The following is a 25,233-nucleotide window of genomic DNA, read 5'->3' as shown; positions in this document are numbered from 1 at the left end:
CCGGCGGGTCGGCGCCCGTCGGTTCGGGCCGGCGGGCGGCGGCAGCGACGGAGGAGGAGCTCCGCGGCGATGGCGGAGGGCTCGACGCCGAGCTGCTGGCGCTGTGCGCGCGGCTCGCTGGCCCCGAGCCTCCGCCCACCGCCACCTCGGTGGGCGGGGTGGGCGGTGGGGGGGCGGCGGCGGCGACGGTGGGGGGCGACTCCCACGACCTCGACGACTTCCTCTTGGAGCTGCTGCACGGCGGCAACGCCGCCTCTGCGCCCGACGCTGCCGTGCCGGGGTCGGAGGTCGCCGCCTTTGGGGGTGGCGGAGGAGGCGGTGGAGGCGGTGGAGGCGGTGGAGGAGTTGGTGGAGGAGGAGGCGGAGGAGGCGGTGGAGTTGGTGGAGGAGGCGGTGGAGTTGGTGGAGGAGGCGGAGGAGGCGGTGGAGGAGGAGTTGGTGGAGGAGGCAGTGGAGGAGGCGGTGGAGTTGGTGGAGGAGGCGGCGGAGGAGGCGGTGGAGGAGGAGTTGGTGGAGGAGGCGGAGGAGGCGGTGGAGGAGGAGGAGTTGGTGGAGGAGGCGGAGGAGGCGGTGGAGTTGGTGGAGGAGGTGGACTGCCCGACGAGCTTTGCGGACCAACTCTTTGGGACGTCAGCCTTTGGGTGTGACGCTTCAGAGTCGGGGAATCTTTTATTTCCGCCCTGGTAACGCAACCGGACGATGACGATGACGATGATGGCGATGATGATGGTGATGATGATGGTGATGATGATGGTGATGATGATGGCGATGATGGCGATGTGGCCGGCGGCGGCGGGGGGTGTTAAAGATCCTCCGCGAACCCACGGCGAGGGTCGGTGGATCGCACGCGGATGGGCGGGGAGCGTGGGTTGGGGGGGGGGCGTGCGTGCGTGCGTGCGTGCGTTTGATTGAGGAGGGAGCCCGTGAGTGGGAAAACCTCCTCACCCCCTCCCCCCCCCCGGCTCTTGATGGGCGAGGAGCGGTACGGCAGCTGACAGCACTTTGCACCACACCACACCGCACCCCCAAAAACGCGGTGTTACGTTCGGGGAGAGGTGGCTGTCCTGTGGAGAGAAGCCCGGCTCCTGCCCTAGTAACGTGGAATGGCCCCTCCTCGTCCACGGGCCTGTGGTTCGGGCGGGCGGGGGTTGCGGGGTGCCCTGCCCCCTAGGTGTAAGCGCGAAGGGTCGTGGCGAATATGCGGACGGAGTTAGACCCTGTTGGCTTCACTATTTATCTCTTTAACCGGCCGTTTCTCACGCCGGTTCTTCGACGCCAAGTCGCTGTAGGTAGACAAAAGAATCCAATCGAACGACAGAAAACCGATATTAGCGGAGTAATGTGTTTGTGTGGTTTTTTTTTTTTGCGATTCCTCGTGTAAGGGAAAAAAAAAGGGTTCCAGTCGTTTTGGCGTTTTGACGTCTCGACACGGCCGTTTTAGTTGCCGGAAAGGAGTGATAATATTTAAAACGTCTTTCTTTTTTTTTTTAAAAACACACGCGAGCTTTATAATGAAACGTACGCCGTTGCTGGTAGTAACGGGAGATCTCCACGGCTCCAGGAAGTGGGGGGGCCCCCCCCCCCCCCCGAAGCTTGGCACAACGTAAGGGGACCGTGGCGATTCACAGCCGACGTTGGTTTGAGCGTGGACCGTTAGACTCGAGCCGAAACGTAAAAATATGAAAGAAAAAAAAGTGTGAAAGTGTTTAGTTTTTTTTATGATAGAATATAGTATTGTCATCAGTTTGACATAGGTATAGCAAGTTTGCAGTCGAGAGCACATTGGGAAGTGGGTTACAATTCGGTTACAAGATTTGAGGATACTACAACAGACGGAGTGAGTTAAATGAAAGCGTGTAAGAAGACTAGTTTATAACAACAACAGTGAGTTAAATCAAAGTGTATAAGAAGACTAGTTTATAACAACAACAGACAGTGAGTTAAATCAAAGTGTGTAAGAAGACTAGTTTATAACAACATTGAGTTAAATCAAAGTGTGTAAGAAGACTAGTTTATAACAACAACAGAGTTAAATGAAAGCGTGTAAGAAGGCTAGTTTATAACAACAACAGACAGTGAGTTAAATCAAAGTGTGTAAGAAGACTAGTTTTTAACAACAACAGAGTTAAATGAAAGCGTGTAAGAAGGCTAGTTTATAACAACAACACACAGAGTGACTTAAATGAAAGCGTGTAAGAAGACTAGTTTATAACAACAGCACAGAGTGACTTAAATGAAAGCGTGTAAGAAGGCTAGTGTATAATGAAAGCGTGTACAAATGGGGGAGAAACCCCTTCTCGTAGTTTTGTGTCCGCAACGCAAGCAATCGCCATCAGGTGGAACGCCGTGATCTGCCAGTTTATTTCTACCTACGCGATGACTTTGCCGACAGAACCAAATTTGCTACGGATCCCAGCAGTCACGGCAGCTTCAGTTAAAAATTGACGCTCTTGATTTTCATCAAATGCATTGTGCTTTGAAGCTGATTGGTCCTCACCGGAGACGGCTTTCTTTTGAGCCTCGTCTCAAAACGGTGTTGTAGGCCGGAGGGGGAGACGCCTTAGAACAATGAAGATGATTAACTTGCCGTTATTTTTATTATTTTTTTTGCCAGTTATGGGCCCCTCTCTTCTCCCCCCCCCCCCCCGCACGGAGAGCTGTTTAGCGTTCTATTATTTATTCTTCGGAAGCCGCTACCTGGCCCATCGTAGTCACTTGCGGAAATTCATAGCGGCGATCGGATTCTCTGTAAACGCGCGGGTGGTGGTGGTGGTGCTGTTGATTCTGAATGTGTCTACCACGTAGGAGAGTGAGAGAGAGAGACGCAGACTTCAAATATACAGCGGCAGCAGGCGGCGTCCGGGGTCAGGATGGAACCCACGATCTCCTGTATACCAGGCGAGGGAGTTAACATTTCCAAGCCAGTTTAACACGTAGGCTTTCGCGACCAATGGCATCCTTAATAGAGGTTTTTTTTGGGTACATCACGTCAATATGTCCGTATAGTAGTGTATAGTCTAGGTTACAGTGTAGTATACTAGTACAGCACTAATGTGTTGTGTAGTGTATAGTGTAGGTTACAGTGTAGTATACTAGTACAGCACTAATGTGTTGTGTATAGTGTAGGTTACAGTGTAGTAGACTAGTACAGCACTAATGTGTAGTGTATAGTGTAGTGTAGGTTAGTGTAGTAGACTAGTACAGCACTAATGTGTAGTGTATAGTGTATGGTAGTGTAGTGTACAGTGTAGTATACTAGTACAGCACTAATGTGTAGTGTAGTCTAGTCTATAGTGCAGTGTATAGTGTAGGTTACAGTGTAGTGTACTAGTACAGCACTAATGTGTAGTGTATAGTGTAGTGTATGGTAGTGTAGTGTACAGTGTAGTATACTAGTACAGCACTAATGTGTAGTGTAGTCTAGTCTATAGTGCAGTGTATAGTGTAGGTTACAGTGTAGTATACTAGTACAGCACTAATGTGTTGTGTAGTAGTGTAGGTTACAGTGTAGTATACTAGTACAGCACTAATGTGTAGTGTATAGTGTATGGTAGTGTAGTGTACAGTGTAGTATACTAGTACAGCACTAATGTGTAGTGTAGTCTATAGTGTAGGTTACAGTGTAGTATACTAGTACAGCACTAATGTGTAGTGTAGTCTAGTCTATAGTGTAGTGTATGGTAGTGTACAGTGTAGTGTATAGTAGTGTAGTGTATAGTGTAGGTTATAGTGTAGTAGACTAGTACAGCACTAATATGTAGTGTATTGTGTAGGTTATAGTGTAGTATACTAGTACAGCACTAATGTGTAGTGTATAGTGTAGGTTACAGTGTAGTATACTTGTACAGCACTAATATGTAGTGTAGTCTATGGTGTAGTGTATGGTAGTGTAGTGTACAGTGTAGTAGACTAGTACAGCACTAATGTGTAGTGTATAGTGTAGTGTATGGTAGTGTAGTGTACAGTGTAGTGGACTAGTACAGCGCGCCGGTACGTGCGAGAGCGAAGCCACAACATTTACAAACCGAGTAACGTGACGTTTCGCCAGTGATTGCAACCGGCTTCATCAGGTGACAGCCAGATCTTATACGGAGGCGTAGATGTGTTGACCACCCTTCTGCGCTCTTGACCGTGACGATGACGATGAGAGAGACACGCAAACGCCACCGGGCTGTGTTGTTGATGGGAACCCCGTGGCTTCTTAATACGTTGGTTGGATGGGCACTTGTAAAGTCTTAAGACTCGCGATGCCGGGCACGGATTTGTGTTTAACCGCGGTGTTTAATTTGCGGTACTTTGGGGTGCTTGATGGCCAAACCCACCTCGCGTCGTTTTTTTGTTGTTGTTGTTGTATCGCTGAATAAAATGCGTCGAATCAAAATTGGGGTGGGGGGTACTGGACTCTCTCTGGGCGCCGTGGAAGGATTTGCATTATCTCTCGTATCTGTATTCGTAAAAGGAGGGGGTGTGTGTGTGTGTGTGTTGCGTGCCCTGTGTACAGGGGGCTTCCGAGCAAATGTGAACACTTCTGAGAACTTGCAACAACCACCTGGGGAAGGATTCCAGGGCGTAGCCGTTGAGAACCGGGGCGAACGAGCGTGCGGGGCTCTTTGACTTTTTGAGGCCATTAACGGTTCCGTTTGTTATCGTGTTCGCAGCGTGTGTCGCTTCTCCGTTGTTTTTTTCCGTAGTGCCCCGTGTACAAGTGCTGACGACTTTTTTTTGTCGAAGGACTCCCCCCCCCCCCCCCCCCGTATATATGCTCAGCTCTTTTGGTAAAGTCACGTCGAAGGGAAACAATAAAATAATAAAATATTAATTATATGCCTAGTTCTTTCGGTAAAGTCACGTCGAAGGGAAACAATAAAATAATAAAATATTAATTATATGCTTAGTTCTTTCGGTAAAGTCACGTCGAAGGGAAATAATAAAATATTAATTATATGCTTAGTTCTTTCGGTAAAGTCACGTCGAAGGGAAATAATAAAATATTAATTATATGCTTAGTTCTTTCGGTAAAGTCACGTCGAAGGGAAACAATAAAATAATAAAATATTAATTATATGCTTAGTTCTTTCGGTAAAGTCACGTCGAAGGGAAATAATAAAATATTAATTATATGCTTAGTTCTTTCGGTAAAGTCACGTCGAAGGGAAACAATAAAATAATAAAATATTAATTATATGCCTAGTTCTTTCGGTAAAGTCACGTCGAAGGGAAACAATAAAATAATAAAATATTAATTATATGCTTAGTTCTTTCGGTAAAGTCACGTCGAAGGGAAATAATAAAATATTAATTATATGCTTAGTTCTTTCGGTAAAGTCACGTCGAAGGGAAATAATAAAATATTAATTATATGCTTAGTTCTTTCGGTAAAGTCACGTCGAAGGGAAACAATAAAATAATAAAATATTAATTATATGCTTAGTTCTTTCGGTAAAGTCACGTCGAAGGGAAATAATAAAATATTAATTATATGCTTAGTTCTTTCGGTAAAGTCACGTCGAAGGGAAACAATAAAATAATAAAATATTAATTATATGCCTAGTTCTTTCGGTAAAGTCACGTCGAAGGGAAACAATAAAATAATAAAATATTAATTATATGCTTAGGTCTTTCGGTAAAGTCACGTCGAAGGGAAACATAAAATAATAAAATAGTAATTATATGCCTAGTTCTTTCGGTAAAGTCACGTTGAAGGGAAACAATAAAATAATAAAATATTAATTATATGCTCAGCTCTTTCGGTAAAGTCACGTCGAAGGGAAACAATAAAATAATAAAATATTAATTATATGCTTAGCTCTTTCAGTAAAGTCACGTCGAAGGGAAACAATAAAATAATAAAATATTAATTATATGCCTAGTTCTTTCGGTAAAGTCACGTTGAAAGGGAAACAACAAAATAATATATATTTTATTATTTTGTATTTTATTATTTTGTTGTTTCCCTTCAACGTGACTTTACCGAAAGAGCTAAGAATATGAATTACTGCAGTCACGAAAGCTTTAAATCAAAAAATGTAAATTGTTTTTATATATATTTTTATTGTTTCCCTTCGACGTGACTTTACCGAAAGAGCTAAGAATATATATTGTTTTATATATATATTATTGTTTCCCTTCGATGTGACTTTACCGAAAGAGCTAAGAATATATATTGTTTTATATATATTTTATTATTTTATTGTTTCCCTTCGACGTGACTTTACCGAAAGAGCTAAGAACATGAATTACCGCAGTCACGAAAGCTTTAGATCAAGACCCCCGTATGGTTGCGCATGGGGGTGTGTTGTAGTGTTTTGCAGTGTGGTGGTACAGTGCAGAGTGTACAGTTGTGCTTTAAAAAAAAAAACAACACAAAAACGTCAGAACCGCTGAGAATTTGCAACAACGCCCACGGGGAAATGCGCCACGTCCGGGGGGGGGTGGTGCCTCTGTAGGGACCGCCCGGAGGAAGATCCCAAGGGCCGTAAGCGGCGACGGACCGCCGGCGACGGACCACCGCCGGCGACGTCTTCTCGGCAGTTGCGGCCCGGAATTCCTCTGCCGAGCAGAGGCGATGCCAAACGGGGGCGGGGGGGGGGGTGGGTGGTGAGGGTGAGGCCTAACCAGGACCGCGCCAAGGATTAAGATCCCGAAAAGCGAGTGGCCAAATCGCCGGTGCTGCCGGACGTTTCGGTAATTGCTCGCGGCCCTCCCGGCTGCTTGGAAGAACAGCCCCCCCCCCCCCAAACTCGGCTTTTAAGTTGCCCCTTCGACTCTGTGCCAATCGGAGCGTCCGGTGTATGCTACTCGAGCGACGGGGGGGGGGGGGGGGGGGGGGCACAGGTTTATCTCGGCACCTGCAGGGCCGCGGAACAACATCGTTTCGGGGGGGGCGGGGGGACGGACGAGCGTGACGATGCCCAATGAGAAAAAGGAGCTTCCGGAGCACCGGATCGCACGCTCTGCAGGAGCCTTGGCCACCGCTGGGGATTTGAGGCAAACGCTGCCAATTCCGAGCGGAAATTCCCGACCGACGAAATGGAGGCCCCGTTCAGAGGGGGGGGGGGGGGGGGGGGACGGCCTTGTCTCTGACGTTCGGAACTTTAGTCTGACCACAAACCCTGCGGGCAACTCTCAGAACCCCAATGGAAAGCACCCAGCTGGTGCTGGTGCAAGTGGACGGGGCGACGGTTCAAGCCGGCTGTGGCCACCGTCGTTCAAACGGAATCATTCCTTGAGAGTGTTCCCCCCCCCCAAAAAAAAAACGCTCGGTCACTTTCAGGTTAGGCCGCGGAACCGTGAGCGGCTCGGCTGGCTGCGTGCAGGGGCAGGCCTCGCAGCTAGAAAACGGTGCAGCGAGCGGTATCAAACGACGCGCAGAGATAAGGGAGAATGAAATGACGTTCTTTCTTATTTTCTACGTGACTTTAGGAATAGGTTTTTACCCCCCCCCCCTTTTAACTGGCACAAAAAAAACTGACACCCTTTTATTCAAGGCATCATGTTTGCAATAACCACAACACAAGCGGTCGAAATGCAAACAAAAACGACAACTCTGATGAGTAATATATATGCACCGTCCTTGCATTTGATTGGTCCACACCCGAGACGGCTTTTCTTAGAGCCCTTTAGTCTCAGATACGTGACTTTACCGGAAAAAAAAAACCAACAACAAAGAGTAATTCCTGCAGTGACGAAAGCGCCAAATCAAGGTCGACGCGTAATGAGATTCGTTGGGTCGCTTCGCGTGGGTGGTAGACGTCCCGTAAGCCTCCACCGCCGGACACGGCCAGCAAGGTTTGGCACGTAACACGCGCCCTCCTTCCCTCTCGTGGCGCTTGCGGCTTCCACAGCGGCCAACAAGGGGGGGCTCTAGACGCGTGCGAGGGGCTGGTAACACCCCCCCCCCTCCCCCACACCTTCAACTAATTACCACTAAACCACGAAAACAAAGTATTTAGTTAAGACAGGTTCTTTGTAAGCCATCTGGCTACCATGAGAGATTCGTTCATGAGGCTATCCACATATACAAGCACGGAGACAATTTCAACCGAGAAGATGGATTCTGGCTTAGCAATCATTGGAAAGATTTGATGAACCATTTCAGGTCTTAATTGATTGTTCATGCTTACAGTGCCTTTCAGACAGCATACATTAAAAAAACAAATTTTCGTCTCCCCCCTCCTTTTCAGAACATAGATGGACTAGTCCTTCTAAATAATCTGCCAAATCGCTGCGCGTGGCGCTAACGTGTTTTAATAAATAAATAAAGACGGCGTTTGAAAATAAATAAATTTATGCGAACCAACACACCTGAAGACGACCGTTTGAGTTATGGTCGAAACGTCGTGAGAATTTTTTTATTGTTTTATATATTTTATTATTTTATTGTTTCCCTTCAACGTGACTTTACCGAAAGAACTAAGAATATGAATTACTGCAGTCACGAAAGCTTTAAATCAAAATTTATCCAACTAAGCTTATGCAGAAAGCCATGGGCGGGGACAGGCGGGCGTCTGATGTCTCCTGGCCAAATCCCATTTTTTGCGGAGCCAGGAGATTGAATCCTCACCCTCGGGGCTCCTCCAGAAGCAGCGAAAAGCCACTGCGGGTGGCCACGTGGAATGTTCGAACGCTCACTGCGGAGGAGAGGCTGCCGCTCCTCTGTCGGGAGCTGGACCGGTACCGCCTGCATCTCTGTGGCATTCAGTATATCCGGTGGACCGGCTCTGGCTCCTGCCGCCATGAGGGGTGGACAGTCCTCTACTTGGGGCAGGGAGTGGATCTTCTTTTGAACAAAATAATGAAGGGAGCGTGGCGGTGAGGGAAGCTGTAAGCCCCAGGCTACTTTGGGCTCTCCTTCCCATCAACCAGAGGCGAGGAGTGGTGGTCGTGGTTACTTATGCCTCCACCGACGAACATCAGTGGAGGGATGCAGGCAAAGTCGATGAGTCAGATGCCTTCTATGACCTGTCACAGGTGGCCCCTCGGGATAGTCATCCTGTTGGGTGTCTTTAATGCATGAGTTGGTCATGATGCTAACACCTGGTCTGGAGTGATTGGAAGGCATGGTCCAGATCAGCTCAATAACATTCGGAGGCTGCTAGATTTTTGTGCAGCCCATGGGCTTGTAATTACCAACACGCTTTTCCAGCATCAGTGCATCCACACAACATCATGGATGCACACCGGGTCCAAGCAAGAACATCTGCTGGACTACAGTGTGACAGAACAGCGGATGCGGGCCCATGTCCTTGACACCAGGACCTACCGTGGAGCTGATCTGCCCACTGACCATCGACTTTTCATCTGTAAGATGACCCTGCCGTTCTTCCACTCCGGTGGTGGGTGTACACCCAGGGCCTCATTCATACCCATGGTGGCTTGATCTCGGCTAGCTGATGAAAGTTGCAAGCGAGAATTTCATCATCGCTTGCAGCTGGGGTTGGCATCCTCCCCACTCCTGATGTTGAGGGGAAATGGGCGAGGTTCAGGACTGTGGCTCATGCAGCTGCAATGGCTGCTTTGGGTACGCGGTCCAGACCTCCCCATATACCCTGACTGACAGAGGAGGTGTTCAGGCTGGCTGAGAAAAAGCGACAGGCCCACTCTCTTTGTCGGCAGTATCCCACGTCAGAATAAGGAGGCTTCCCGCAGCCTTCGCTCGGCGGTTCAGAGAACCGTGAGGCGTTGCAAGGATGGGTGGTGGTCGTGGGTTGCTGAATAGATGGAATCTGCCTCAGTGGCCTGTGATCACAAGTCATTCTTTAATTCCATTTTTTAAAAAAAGTTTCTTGCAGTGCCACACCTATTACCATCGTGAGGGGAAAGAACGGTGATCCAATCTCTGACCCCCAGGAACAGGTGTGCAGATTTGCTGAGCATTTCTGAGGTCTTGGGGGAGGGGAAAATCCCCTGCTGAGGCTGCGGTGCCTCAAATATTGGAAGAAGTTGTTACCCCCTGTGAGTGGCTAGCTGAGGTGCCATTTGCTGAGGAAGTACTGAAGGCCAGGAAAGGTACCGGATAGAGATGATCTCCCAAGCGAAATGCTGAGGGAGGGTGGCGTTTGTGCACAGACTGCCCTACATGACATCATAACAACTGTCTGGGCCACTGGACGGGTTCCGTAGGATTGGAAGGATGCCCTGGTGGTCCCTCTCTTTAAGAAGGGGGACCGCACAAACTGTAACAACTACAGGGGCATCTCACTCAGTGTGCCGGGAAAGGTCCTGGCAATAATTATTCAACATCGCCTTGCCGGGCACTCTGAGGAGAGGCTTGCAGAACCCCAATGTGGTTTCAGGAAAGGGCGGACCTGCACAGATGCCATGTTTTCTGTCTGTTCGCTACAGCAGAGGTGGAGGTAATTTTAACAAGACCTACATCTCTGCTTTATTGACCTGGTCAAGGCCTATGATACCATCAGTAGGACCTTCATGATGGTGAGCGGGCCCGGGTAAAACTACGTGGCCGGGAATCAGAACCATTCCCTGTACACCTTGGGGTGCGACAGGGATGTCCTCTGGCTCCCACATTATTTAACATTTCTTTCGACAACGTAGTTCGTGAAGCCTTCGATGACTGTACCGGAGGAATTTCCATTGGTACAGACACAATGGGAGGCTGATCGATGACCGGGTGCGGTCAAGGGATGGCTCCTTACTGGTCAACCATGTTATGTATGCCGATGATCTGGTGATTGCTGTTCACTCAGAGGAGGAGTTGGAGGCGCTGCTGCTGAACCTGGAGCTCACCAAAACTAAGCACCTGCCTGGGTATTTTGTACCAACAACTCCCAATCAGTGATGGGGCAGTTGTGAAGAGAGTGGAGAGTTTCCCATACCTGAGCAGTGTGCTTATGACCGGCTCTGGTTTGACAGCAGAGGTCTCACTCCGAATCAGTCGAGCGGCAATATCTTTTCATCGGTTGCGTAACGCTGTGTGGAAGCTACCTGGTCTGTCGCTCCGCACTAAGCTTCAGGGCTTCTCGGCCACGGTCATTCCCTCCCTTCTCTACGCTTGCGAAACGTGGACCCCCCTAATGGAACATCTTCGCCGGTTAGAAACATTTAGGCTGGCCTGCCTATGATCCATCCTGGGTTTAACCAGGCTGGATTGTGTGAGGAGCTTACAAAATTGTGTGAGGAGCTTACAAATCCTTGAAAGAGCTGGACAAAGTCCCATCGGTGAGCTCCTCCGGCTGGGCCGTGTAGCCCGCATGCCCAGCCACCGCATGCCGAAACAGCTTTTGTTCGGCCGGATCGAGGGGGCTAAGCGGGCGCGGCACGGGCTAGAGAAGAGATGGAGTGATGTGGTACAGGAGGACGTGAAGCTGAGTGGACTTGCCGATGACTGGTACCAGAGGTGTCAAGATCAGCCTCTGTGGAGGAGGCTCGTGAAGGACGCTATTGAGCAGTTGGAGGCAGTCGCCCTCCAACAACAACGGAGGGCGGTGGAGCGACGCTCACTACAACGAGCGGAGCGCCGGGCGGCTAAAACACAGCAAGTTGGCACAGTAGGGGGCAGACATCTCAGTCAACCCACGGCACCTGCTGGGTCTGCCCCGTGGCCTGCCAGCAGGCGTTCGACACTTCACGGGGCCTCAACGTGCACATAGCCTGGCACAGGCGTCGTGGTGATGTCACAACCACTTGGTGGCGAATGGCAGTTGTTTTTGAGCGAGTGGGTGAGCGAGTGGTTGAGTTGGTGAGCGAGTGGATGCGCGAGTGAATAGGTGAGCGAGTAGGTGAGCTGGTAAGCGAGTGGGTGATTTGGTGAGCAAGTGGGTGAGCGAGTGGGTGAGCTGGTACGCGACTGGGTGAGCGAGTGGGTGAGTTGGTCAGCGAGTGGGTGAGTTGGTGAGCGAGCAGATGAGTTGGTGAGCGACTGCGTGAGTTGGTGAACGAGCGGGTGAGTTGGTGAGCGAGCGGTTGAGTTGGTGAGCGAGCGGGTGAGTTGGTGAGCGAGTGGATGAGTTGGTGAGCGAGCGAGTGAGTGAGTTGGTGAGCGAGTGGATGGGTTGGTGAGCGAGCAGGTGAGCGAGTTAGTTGGTGAGCGGGTGAGTGGTGAGCGAGTGAGTTGGTGAGCGAGCGGGTGAGCGAGCGGGTGAGTTGGTGAGCGAGGAGCGACGCTCACAACAACGAGCGGAGCGCCGGGCAGCTAAAACACAGCAAGTTGGCACAGTAGGGGGCAGACATCTCAGTCAGTCAACCCATGGCACCTGCTGGGTCTGCCCCGTGACCTGCCCGCAGGCGTTCGACACTTCACGTGGCCTCAACGTGCACATAGCCTGGCACAAGCGCCGTGGTAACGTCACCGCCACTTGGTGGCGAATGGCGGTTGTTGAGCGAGTTGGTGAGCGAGTCGATGAGTGAATAGGTGAGCGAGTGGGTGAGTTGGTAAGCGAGTGGGTGAGTTGGTGGACGAGTGGATGAGTTGGTGAGCGGCTGGGTGAGTTGGTGAGCGAGTGGATGAGTTGGTGAACGAGCGGGTGATTTGGTGAGCGAGTTGGTCAGCAGGTGAGTTGGTAAGCGAGTGGGTGAGTTGGTCAGCGAGTGGGTAAGCGAGTAGGTGAGCTGGTAAGTGACTGGGTGAGTTGGTCAGCGAGTGGGTGAGTTGGTGAGCGAGCGGGTGAGTTGGTGAGCGAGCGGATGAGTGGGTGAGCGAGTGAGTTGGTGAGCGACTGGGTGAGTTGGTGAGCGAGTGGGTGAGCGAGCGGGTGAGTTGGTGAGCGACTGGGTGAGTTGGTGAGCGAATGGGTGAGCGAGCGGGTGAGTGGGTGAGCAAGTGGGTGAGCGAGCGGGTGAGTGGGTGAGCGAGCGAGTGAGCGAGTGGGTGAGCGAGCGGGTGAGCGAGTGGGTGAGTGGGTGAGCGAGCGGGTGAGCGAGCGGGCGAGCGAGCGGGTGAGCGAGCGGGTGAGCGATTGGGTGAGCGAGCGGGTGAGCGATTGGGTGAGCGAGCGGGTGAGCGAGCGGGTGAGCTACTGGGTGAGTTGGTGAGCGACAGGGTGATTTGGTGAGCGACTGGATTAGTTAGTGAGCGAGCGGGTGAGCGAGCGGGTGAGCGGGCGGGTGAGCGGGTGGGCGGGCAAGCGGGTGAGCGAGCGGGTGAGCGGGCGGGTGAGCGAGCGGGTGAGCGGGCGGGTGAGTTGGTGAGCGACTGGGTGAGTTGGTGAGCGAGCGGGTGAGCGATCGGGTGAGCGAGCGGGTGAGCGAGCGGGTGAGTAGGTGAGCGACTGGGTGAGTTGGTGAGCGAGCGGGTGAGCGAGCCTGCACCTGCCGCTTTCCCTACACGTCGGCGCTCGATCTCCCGGGTTGGATTTCCACCACTTGTAACACATGCAAACCGTTTATCAATAATTTGATCACTCATCACACGTGAGCAATCAATAAAAATATATATATGTACCCTCGTCACGGCCGTGTGGCTAAACGCGCAGAGAAATCTTCATTTCTGCTGGACCATCAGAATCTTGCCGTCCATAAATGACGTCACGCGATTTTGGAATATTTTTACCCCCCCCCTTGGTCACATGACGTCACAAAAAGTCAGACCGCCCCCTCTCAAATATGACGTCACAAAGCTCTGCCCCCACCACCCACCCCCCCCCCCACAAAAAAATATAAAACATGCTTAAAATCGCTTTAAACTATCGTCATTGTACTCATTGTAAAAAAAACACCAAATAGCACCAAATACACCTGATGAAGGTCGCTTGTGTTGCGGTCGAAACGTCGTGGTTGATTTATTTTAATATAATTTCGCTGCATACGTACGTGACTTTACCGACAAAAAAAAATCAATAGTGAGTAATTTATGCAGTCAGTAAAAGCTTTAATTCTTTACCACAGTCAATGTGGTTGCGTGTTTAACGTGGCGCTTACAACTCTGACGTCGTAGGAGAAAACATTTATATATTTTAAAAAAAACGTCTAATTAATTAAGTGGAAACGTGCCGTCTTTATTTTTTTATTTAAAGTTGCGCGTTTTTTTACGTGACGTCACATTTCTCAAACTGGAGGAATCCGATGAGCTATGAAGCTCTTTTGCTTAAATGCACGGCAGGGGGCGCTTTCCGAAAACGTTAGAGCAACAAAAACGCAGTTAGAAATCTTCCAGGAGTCTGCAGCAATCTTCCAGAAGTCTATAGAGATCTCCCAGGAATCTCTAGCGATCTTCCAGGAGTCTGTAGAGATCTTCCAGGAGTCTGTAGAGATCTTCCCTGAGTCTGCAGCGATCTTCCAGGGGTCTGTAGAGATCTTCCCTGAGTCTGCAGCGATCTTCCAGGAATCTGTAGAGATCTTCCAGGAATCTGTAGCGATCTTCCCGGAGTCTGTAGAGATCTTCCAGGAGTCTGTAGCGATCTTCCAGGAGTCTGTAGCGATCTTCCAGGAATCTGCAGAGATCTTCCAGGAATCTCTAGCGATCTTCCAGGAGTCTGTAGCGATCTTCCAGGAATCTGCAGCGATCTTCCAGGAATCTCTAGCGATCTTCCAGGAGTCTGTAGAGATCTTCCAGGAATCTGTAGAGATCTTCCAGGAATTTCTAGCGATCTTCCAGGAGTCTGTAGCGATCTTCCAGGAGTCTGTAGCGAGCTTCCAGGAATCTGCAGAGATCTTCCAGGAATCTCTAGCGATCTTCCAGGAATCTCTAGCGATCTTCCAGGAGTCTGTAGAGATCTTCCAGGAATCTGCAGAGATCTTCCAGGAATCTCTAGCGATCTTCCAGGAATCTCTAGCGATCTTCCAGGAGTCTGTAGAGATCTTCCAGGAATCTGCAGAGATCTTCCAGGAATCTGTAGCGATCTTCCAGTAATCTGTAGAGATCTTCCAGGAATCTCTAGCGATCTTCCAGGAATCTCTAGCGATCTTCCAGGAGTCTGTAGAGATCTTCCAGGAATCTGCAGAGATCTTCCAGGAATCTCTAGCGATCTTCCAGGAATCTCTAGCGATCTTCCAGGAGTCTGTAGAGATCTTCCAGTAATCTGCAGAGATCTTCCAGGAATCTGTAGCGATCTTCCAGTAATCTGTAGAGATCTTCCAGGAATCTCTAGCGATCTTCCAGGAGTCTGTAGAGATCTTCCAGGAATCTGTAGCGATCTTCCAGGAATCTGCAGCGATCTTCCAGGAATCTCTAGCGATCTTCCAGGAATCTCTAGCGATCTTGCAGGAATCTGCAGAGATCTTCCAGGAATCTCTAGCGATCTTCCAGGAATCTCTAGCGATCTTGCAGGAATCTGCAGCGATCTTGCAGGAATCTGCAGCAATCTTCCAGGAATCTGCAGCGATCTTCCAGGAATCTGCAGCGATCTTCCAGGAATCTGCAGATCCCTATCGGAGATCGGTGGACGCCCCGTGGCGCGTGCCGGCTCGGCCAATCACCACTCGAGCTCCACGTAGCGCCTCATGATTGGCGGCAGCTGCGTGTGGAGGAGGCGCCCGCCCGTCACGTGACGGCGGAGGGCGATGCGCGCGCTGCGCGCGAGGGAGCGCGGTTCCTCTACGGGGGCGGGGGCAAGGGAGGGGGCGGGGGCAAAGGGAGTGGGCGGGGGCAAAGGGAGTGGGCGGGGGAAAAGAGAGTGGGCGGGGGCAAAGGGAGGGGGAGGGGGCGGGGCAAAGGAAGAGGGCGGGGCAAAGGGAGGGGTAAACAGGCGCGGGACTTTGTGTGAATCCGCGTCCGCTCACTGGAACTTGTTTCGCGTAGCCACCAGCCGAATGACGCCAAACTATGAGAAGGAGTTTCCTGCTTTTTATAACACGATTTTATTTAACTCACTCTTTCTCTGTCGTTGTTGTTGTTGTAGTATCCTCAAGTCTTGTAACTCAATTGTAACCCACTTCCCAATGCGCTATCGGCTGTAAACTTGCTATACCGATGTCATACTGATGACAATACTATCATAAAAATTAAAAGCTATACGTTTTAAAATATTTTTGTTTATAAATGTTACGTTTCGAGCTTATGTCATACCGATGGCCGTACCATATTCTATCGTTAAAAATAAAATAAAATAAAAAAATTTAAACAATTTCTGTTAATTGTTACGTTTTGGCTAGGGTCTAATTGTCTAACGCTCCAACTGACGTTGGCTGTGATTGGCCACGGTGTCCCTGACGTCACAGGCAAGCTGCGGTGCGTTGCCATGACTACGCGTTCGGTACATTTCATTAAAGCGTGGGGTTTTTTAAATAAAATAAATAAAGTTATTTTAAATATTTCTTCTAGATTTGAAGTTTTCGTGACGGCAAGGATCCATACCACCACCTTTGGTTATTTCGGTAAAGTCACGTGGGATGTAGTAGTGTAGTAGTGTAGTGTATAGTGTATAGTAGTGTAGTGTATAGTAGTGTAGTGTATAGTAGTGTAGTGTATAGTAGTGTATAGTGTAGTGTATAGTAGTGTATAGTGTAGTGTATAGTAGTGTAGTGTATAGTAGTGTAGTGTATAGTAGTGTATAGTGTAGTGTATAGTAGTGTAGTGTATAGTAGTGTAGTGTATAGTAGTGTAGTGTATAGTGTATAGTAGTGTAGTGTATAGTAGTGTAGTGTATAGTAGTGTAGTGTATAGTAGTGTATAGTGTAGTGTATAGTAGTGTATAGTGTAGTGTATAGTAGTGTAGTGTATAGTAGTGTAGTGTATAGTAGTGTATAGTGTAGTGTATAGTAGTGTAGTGTATAGTAGTGTAGTGTATAGTAGTGTAGTGTATAGTGTATAGTAGTGTAGTGTATAGTAGTGTAGTGTATAGTGTATAGTAGTGTAGTGTATAGTGTAGTGTATAGTGTATAGTAGTGTAGTGTATAGTAGTGTAGTGTATAGTAGTGTAGTGTATAGTGTATAGTAGTGTAGTGTATAGTAGTGTAGTGTATAGTAGTGTAGTGTATAGTAGTGTAGTGTATAGTAGTGTAGTGTATAGTAGTGTAGTGTATAGTAGTGTAGTGTATAGTGTAGTGTATAGTGTATAGTAGTGTGTAGTGTATAGTAGTGTAGTGTATAGTAGTGTATAGTGTAGTGTATAGTAGTGTAGTGTATAGTGTAGTGTATAGTAGTGTAGTGTATAGTGTAGTGTATAGTAGTGTAGTGTATAGTGTAGTGTATAGTGTAGTGTATAGTGTAGTGTATAGTGTATAGTAGTGTAGTGTATAGTAGTGTGTAGTGTATAGTAGTGTAGTGTATAGTAGTGTGTAGTGTATAGTAGTGTAGTGTATAGTAGTGTATAGTAGTGTGGTGTATAGTAGTGTATAGTGTAGTGTATAGTAGTGTAGTGTATAGTAGTGTAGTGTATAGTGTAGTGTATAGTGTAGTGTATAGTGTAGTGTATAGTGTAGTGTATAGTGTATAGTAGTGTAGTGTATAGTAGTGTGTAGTGTATAGTAGTGTAGTGTATAGTAGTGTATAGTAGTGTGGTGTATAGTAGTGTATAGTGTAGTGTATAGTAGTGTAGTGTATAGTAGTGTGTAGTGTTTAGTAGTGTAGTGTATAGTAGTGTAGTGTATAGTAGTGTGGTGTATAGTAGTGTATAGTGTAGTGTATAGTAGTGTAGTGTATAGTAGTGTAGTGTATAGAAGTGTAGTGCATAGTAGTGTAGTGTATAGTAGTGTAGTGTATAGTGTAGTGTATAGTAGTGTAGTGTATAGTAGTGTAGTGTATAGTGTAGTGTTTAGTGTAGTGTATAGTGTGGTGTATAGTTGTATAGTAGTGTAGTGTATAGTGTAGTGTATAGTGTAGTGTATAGTGTAGTGTATAGTGTAGTGTATAGTGTAGTGTATAGTGTAGTGTAGTGTATAGTGTAGTGTATAGTAGTGTATAGTGTAATGTATAGTAGTGTAGTGTATAGTGTAGTGTATAGTGTAGTGTAGCGTATAGTGTAGTGTATAGTAGTGTAGTGTATAGTAGTGTAGTGTATAGTCTAGTGTATAGTGTAGTGTATAGTTGTATAGTAGTGTATAGTGTTGTGTATAGTAGTGTATAGTGTAGTGTATAGTAGTGTAGTGTATAGAACTCTAGTGTATAGTAGTGTATAGTAGTGTAGTGTATAGTGTAGTGTATAGTGTAGTGTATAGTGTAGTGTATAGTAGTGTAGTGTATAGTGTAGTGTATAGTAGTGTAGTGTATAGAAGTGTAGTGCATAGTAGTGTAGTGTATAGAAGTGTAGTGTATAGTGTAGTGTATAGTAGTGTAGTGTATAGTAGTGTAGTGTATAGTAGTGTAGTATATAGTGTAGTGTTTAGTGTAGTGTATAGTGTGGTGTATAGTTGTATAGTAGTGTAGTGTATAGTAGTATAGTGTAGTGTATAGTAGTGTAGTGTATAGTGTAGTGTATAGTAGTGTAGTGTATAGTGTAGTGTATAGTGTAGTGTATAGTGTAGTGTATAGTAGTGTATAGTGTAGTGTAGTGTATAGTGTAGTGTATAGTAGTGTAGTGTATAGTAGTGTAGTGTATAGTGTAGTGTATGGTAGTGTAGTGTATAGTTGTGTAGTGTATAGTAGTGTAGTGTATAGTGTAATGTATAGTAGTGTAGTGTATAGTTGTGTATCGTAGTGTGTAGTGTAGTGTATAGTAGTGTAGTGTATAGTCTAGTGTATAGTATATAGCAGTGTAGTGTATAGTAGTGTGTAGTGTAGTGTATAGTAGTGTATAGTGTAGTGTATAGGGTAGTGTATAGTAGTGTAGTGTATAGTGTACTGTATAGTGTATAGTGTAGTGTATAGTAGTGTATAGTGTAATGTATAGTAGTGTAGTGTATAGTGTAGTGTATAGTGTAGTGTAGCGTATAGTGTAGTGTATATTAGTGTAGTGTATAGTGTAGTGTATAGTTGTATAGTAGTGTATAGTGTTGTGTATAGTAGTGTATAGTGTAGTGTATAGTAGTGTAGTGTATAGAACTCTAGTGTATAGTAGTGTATAGTAGTGTATAGTAGTGTAGTGTATAGTAGTGTAGTGTATAGAAGTGTAGTGCATAGTAGTGTAGTGTATAGTAGTGTAGTGTATAGTGTAGTGTATAGTAGTGTAGTGTATAGTGTAGTGTATAGTAGTGTAGTGTATAGTAGTGTAGTGTATAGTGTAGTGTTTAGTGTAGTGTATAGTGTGGTGTATAGTTGTATAGTAGTGTAGTGTATAGTAGTATAGTGTAGTGTATAGTAGTGTAGTGTATAGTGTAGTGTATAGTAGTGTAGTGTATAGTGTAGTGTATAGTGTAGTGTATAGTAGTGTATAGTGTAGTGTAGTGTATAGTGTAGTGTATAGTAGTGTATAGTGTAATGTATAGTAGTGTAGTGTATAGTGTAGTGTATAGTGTAGTGTAGCGTATAGTGTAGTGTATAGTAGTGTAGTGTATAGTGTAGTGTATAGTAGTGTAGTGTATAGTAGTGTAGTGTATAGTGTAGTGTATAGTGTAGTGTATAGTGTAGTGTATAGTGTAGTGTATAGTTGTATAGTAGTGTATAGTGTTGTGTATAGTAGTGTATAGTGTAGTGTATAGTAGTGTAGTGTATAGAACTCTAGTGTATAGTAGTGTATAGCAGTGTATAGTAGTGTAGTGTATAGTGTAGTGTATAGTGTAGTGTATAGTAGTGTAGTGTATAGTGTAGTGTATAGTAGTGTAGTGTATAGAAGTGTAGTGCATAGTAGTGTAGTGTATAGTAGTGTAGTGTATAGTGTAGTGTATAGTAGTGTAGTGTATAGTAGTGTCGTGTATAGTAGTGTAGTGTATAGTGTAGTGTATAGTAGTGTCGTGTATAGTAGTGTAGTGTTTAGTGTAGTGTATAGTGTGGTGTATAGTTGTATAGTAGTGTAGTGTATAGTAGTATAGTGTAGTGTATAGTAGTGTAGTGTATAGTGTAGTGTATAGTAGTGTAGTGTATAGTGTAGTGTATAGTAGTGTATAGTGTAGTGTATAGTGTAGTGTAGTGTATAGTAGTGTAGTGTATAGTGTAGTGTATGGTAGTGTAGTGTATAGTAGTGTAGTGTATAGTAGTGTAGTGTATAGTGTAATGTATAGTAGTGTAGTGTATAGTTGTGTATCGTAGTGTGTAGTGTAGTGTATAGTAGTGTAGTGTATAGTGTAGTGTATAGTATATAGCAGTGTAGTGTATAGTAGTGTGTAGTGTAGTGTATAGTAGTGTATAGTGTAGTGTATAGGGTAGTGTATAGTAGTGTAGTGTATAGTGTACTGTATAGTGCATAGTGTAGTGTATAGTCGTCTAGTGTATAGTAGTGTAGTGTATAGTAGTATATAGTAGTGTATAATGTATAGTAGTGTATAGTAGTATATAATGTATAGTAGTGTATAGTAGTATATAGTAGTGTATAATGTATAGTCGTGTATAGTAGTATATAGTAGTGTATAATGTATAGTAGTGTATAGTAGTATATAGTAGTGTATAATGTATAGTAGTGTATAGTAGTATATAGTAGTGTATAATGTATATTATATAGTAGTGTATAATGTATAGTAGTGTGTAGTAGTATATAGTAGTATATAGTAGTGTATAATGTATAGTAGTGTATAGTGTGTGGTATATAGCGGTGTAGTGTATAGTAGTGTGTAATGCATAGTAATATATAGTAGTGTATAATGTAATGTAGTGTATAGTAGTATATAGTAGTGTATAATGTATAGTAGTGTATGATGTAGTGTAGTGTATAGTAGTGTATAATGTTTAGTAGTGTATAGTAGTATATAGTAGTGTATAATGTATAGTAGTGTATAGTAGTATATAGTAGTGTATAATGTATATTATATAGTAGTGTATAATGTATAGTAGTGTAGTATATAGCAGTGTAGTGTAAAGTAGTGTATAATGTATAGTAGTGTATAATATAGTGTAGTGTATAGTAGTATATAGTAGTGTTTAATGTAGTGTATAGTAGTATATAGTAGTGTATAATGTATAGTAGTGTAGTGTACTATATAGTAGTGTATAATGTGGTGTAGTATATAGTAGTGTATAATGTTTAGTAGTGTATAGTAGTATATAGTAGTGTATGATGTATAGTAGTGTATAATGTATAGTAGTATATAGTAGTGTATAATGTATAGTAGTATATAGTAGTGTATAATGTATAGTAGTATATAGTAGTGTATAATGTATAGTAGTATATAGTAGTGTATGATGTATAGTAGTATATAGTAGTGTATAATGTATAGTAGTATATAGTAGTGTATAATGTATAGTAGTATATAGCAGTGTATAATGTATAGTAGTGTATAGTAGTGTATAATGTATAGGAGTATATAGTAGTGTATAGTAGTATATAGTAGTGGATAATGTATAGTAGTATATAGTAGTGTATAATGTATAGTAGTATATAGTAGTGTATAATGTATACTAGTATATAGTAGTGTATAATGTATACTAGTATATAATGTATAGTAGTATATAGCAGTGTATAATGTATAGTAGTGTATAGTAGTGTATAATGTATAGTAGTGTATAGTAGTTTATAGTAGTGTATAATGTATAGTAGTATACAGTAGTGTATAATGTATAGTAGTATATAGTAGTATAATGTATACTAGTATATAGTAGTGTAATAATGTATAGTAGTGTATAATGTATAGTAGTGTATAATGTATAGTAGTATATAGTAGTGTATAATGTATAGTAGTATAATGTTTACTAGTATATAGTAGTGTAATAATGTATAGTAGTGTATAATGTATAGTAGTGTATAATGTATAGTAGTGTATAGTGTATATAGTAGTGTATAATGTATAGTAGTGTATAGTAGTGTTAAATGTATAGTAGTGTATAGTGTATATACTAGTGTATAATGTAAAGTAGTATAAATTAGTGTAATAATGTATAGTAGTATATAGTAGTGTATAATGTATAGTGGTGTATAGTAGTGTATAATGTATAGTAGTATATAGTAGTGTATAATGTATAGTGGTGTATAGTAGTATATAGTAGTGTATAATGTAAAGTAGTATAATTTAGTGCAATAATGTATATTATTGTATTCTACTATCTCACACCGTTGGAGCCCTGACCTGGCCACCGAAAGTCAAGATAAATTTGCACCGCCTCCTGCCCAATCCACGACATCCACCCTGGACTCACATCCCGCAAACCCAGACAGTCCCCAGCACGGAGCTCCTCCTCTCAGCCCACCCCCCCCGCCCCCCCCCCCCCCCCCCCATTCGCTTTCTCACCTCGAGCCCTCAGGATGAGCTCCGCCGTGAGGCCCCGTGGCCTCCCAGTCTCGTCCAGGAGGCTGGCCAGACGGACGAGGTATGGGTTCGCGCCCGCGTCCAGCAGCAGCTGCGCTACCGCCAGGGCAGCCTCTGCCCGCTCCGCCCCATCGCCATCGCCGCCGCCGCTGCTGCCCCCGGGGCTGCCCCCGGGGCTGACCCCGGGGCTGCGGCAGTAGCGGCGAACCAGCGTCTCGAGGCAGGAGCAGCAGTAGCTGCCCGGGTCACGTGACCCGCTGGCCGCCGCCGCCGCCGCTGCTGCTATTGTTGCTGGGTCGTATGGGTTAGGTGGTGGTGGTGGAGGTGGTGGAGGTGGTGGAGGTGGTGGAGGTGGTGGAGGTGGAACACCTGGGTCGTTTGGGACAGGTGGTGGTGGAGGTGTAAGGGATAGATGAGATGGAGGAGGTGGAGATGGATGAGATGGAGGAGATGGATGAGATGATGGAAGAAGAGGTGGTGGATGAGATGATGGAGGAAGAGGTGGAGGTGGTGGATGAGATGATGGAGGAGGTGGAGGAGGAGGTGGTTGAGATGATGGAGGAGGTGGTGGATGAGATGATGGAGGAGGTGGAGGTGGATGAAATGATGGAGGAGGTGGTGGTTGAGATGATGGAGGAGGTGGAGGAGGAGGTGGTTGAGATGATGGAGGAGGTGGAGGATGATGTGGTTGAGATGATGGAGGAGGTGGAGGAGGAGGTGGACGAGATGATGGAGGAGGAGGTGGTTGAGATGATGGAGGAGGTGGGGGAGGAGGTGGTTGAGATGATGGAGGAGGTGGAGGAGGAGGTGGTTGAGATGACGGAGGAGGTGGAGGAGGAGGTGGTTGAGATGATGGAGGAAGAGGTGGCGGTGGTGGATGAGATGATGGAGGTGGAGGTTGAGATGATGGAGGAGGTGGAGGAGGAGTTGGTTGAGATGATGGAGAAGGAGGTTGAGATGATGGAGGAGGTGGAGGAGGTTGAGATGATGGAGGAGGTGGAGGAGGTTGAGATGATGGAGGAGGTGGAGGAGGTGGAGGAGGAGGTGGTTGAGATGATGGAGGAGGTGGAGGTGGAGGAGGTTGAGATGATGGAGGAGGTGGAGGAGGTGGAGGAGGTGGAGGAGGAGGTGGAGGTGGAGGAGGAGGTGGTTGAGATGATGGAGGAGGTGGAGGTGGAGGAGGTTGAGATGATGGAGGAGGTGGAGGAGGTTGAGATGATGGAGGAGGTGGAGGAGGTGGAGGAGGAGGTGGTTGAGATGATGGAGGAGGTGGAGGAGGTTGAGATGATGGAGGAGGTGGAGGAGGTTGAGATGATGGAGGAGGTGGAGGAGGTGGAGGAGGTGGAGGTGGTTGAGATGATGGAGGAGGTGGAGGAGGTTGAGATGATGGAGGAGGTGGAGGTGGTTGAGATGATGGAGGAGGTGGAGGTGGTTGAGATGATGGAGGAGGTGGAGGAGGTTGAGATGATGGAGGAGGTGGAGGAGGTGGAGGAGGTGGAGGAGGAGGTGGTTGAGATGATGGAGAAGGAGGTTGAGATGATGGAGGAGGTGGAGGAGGTGGAGGAGGTGTTTGATGAGGTGGTGACCCACGATCGACATGTGGCGTGACCCTCGCCCAGGTGCCGTTGTAGTCTGGGTCAGCGCCCCCCTGCAGCAGAAGGCGAACCAACTCCACGTGGGCCTGCATCACGGCCAGGTAGAGGGGGCCTGGGGGGGGGGGGTGGTGGTAGTGGTGATGGGGGTGGTGGGGGTGGTGATGGGGGTGGTGGTGGTGGTGGTATCACTGAGCCAAGAACACATTGCATACCCATCATCATCACCAACGTCTACTACGACCAGCATCTCCACCACCACCCCATCACCACCGCCATCACCAACATCACCATCTTCTACCACTACCATCTCCACCACCACCACCACCATCATCTCCATCACCACCACCATCATCTCCACCAACACCACCGCCATCACCAACATCACCATCTCTACCACCACCATCTCCACCACCATCTCCACCACCACCACCACCATCACCACCATCATCTCCATCACCACCACCACCATCTCCACCATCTCCACCACCACCATCACCACCATCATCTCCATCACCACCACCATCATCTCCACCACCACGACCACCACCATCATCTCCACCATCTCCACCACCACCATCATCTCCATCACCACCACCATCATCTCCACCAACACCACCATCTCCACCATCTCCACCATCACCACTATCTCCACCATCACCATCTCCACCACCATCTCCACCACCACCATCTCCACCACCACCATCTCTACCACCACCATCTCCATCACCATCACCACAACCATCTCCACCACCACCATCTGCACCACCACCATCTCTACCACCACCATCTCCATCATCACCACCACCATCACCACCACCACCATCTCCACCACCACCATCTCCACCACCACCATCTCCACTACCACCATCTCTACCACCACCATCTCCATCATCTCCACCACTACCATCTCCATCACCACCACCATCTTCACCACCACCATCTCCACCACCACCATCTCTACCACCACCATCTCCATCATCACCACCACCATCTCCACCACCACCATCTCCACCACCACCATCTCCACCACCATCACCACCACCATCTCCACCACCACCATCTCTACCACCACTATCTCCATCATCTCCACCACCACCACCACCATCTCCATCACCACCACCACCATCTCCACCACCACCATCTCCATCATCACCACCACCACCATCTCCATCACCACCCCCACCACCATCTCCACCACCACCATCTCCATCATCACCACCACCACCATCTACACCACCTTCCACTAGCTCCATCAGCCATACGAACGAAGAGTCAAGAGGCAGAATCACCAATGAATTCCCACAGAGTCCCATACAAAGTCCGAGTCCAATATAGAGCCCCATGTAGAGTCAGAGTCCCATAGGGTCACAGAGAGAGAGAGTCTCACACAGTCCCATATAAAGTCCCATATCGAGTCAGAGTCCCATATAGAGTCCCATACAGTCCCATATAGAGTCCCATTCGCCACTAAGTG

The 25,233-nt window shown here is 46.8% G+C and overlaps 1 protein-coding gene and 1 long non-coding RNA gene across 5 annotated transcripts in view; one reads left to right on the top strand and one right to left on the bottom strand.

Annotated features, from left to right (window-relative positions):
* The first annotated feature begins 509 nt into the window (after positions 1-509).
* On the top strand, positions 510-5,889 carry LOC116958368 (uncharacterized). 4 transcript variants are annotated; one of them, XR_012930886.1, is made up of 3 exons: positions 555-3,126; positions 3,225-5,615; positions 5,679-5,889. It is a non-coding gene; the product is annotated as an uncharacterized LOC116958368 (long non-coding RNA). The 4 variants fall into 4 exon arrangements; XR_012930888.1 differs by lacking the exon at positions 5,679-5,889 and having other exon boundaries at positions 556-3,126; positions 3,225-3,286; positions 3,492-4,381; XR_012930887.1 differs by lacking the exon at positions 5,679-5,889 and having other exon boundaries at positions 556-3,126; positions 3,225-3,423; positions 3,492-4,381.
* Positions 5,890-13,936: 8,047 nt separating this feature from the next.
* LOC116958365 (uncharacterized) overlaps positions 13,937-25,233 on the bottom strand; it is a 29,985-nt gene continuing 18,688 nt past the window's right edge. The window contains exons 5-6 of the mRNA XM_076056537.1: positions 22,147-23,871; positions 13,937-15,490 (exon numbers count right to left, since the gene is read on the bottom strand). Coding sequence (XP_075912652.1) covers positions 15,369-15,490; positions 22,147-23,871 — 1,847 coding nt within the window. The 3' untranslated portion in view covers positions 13,937-15,368. The remainder of the gene's footprint in view (positions 15,491-22,146; positions 23,872-25,233) is intronic.

The sequence above is a fragment of the Petromyzon marinus genome, chromosome 76 (assembly GCF_048934315.1).
Source record: "Petromyzon marinus isolate PM22_M1 ecotype Great Lakes invasive population chromosome 76, UKy_Petmar_22M1.pri1.0, whole genome shotgun sequence".
Classification (NCBI taxonomy): domain Eukaryota; kingdom Metazoa; phylum Chordata; class Hyperoartia; order Petromyzontiformes; family Petromyzontidae; genus Petromyzon; species Petromyzon marinus.
This window is presented reverse-complemented; position numbering and strand designations above follow the sequence as displayed.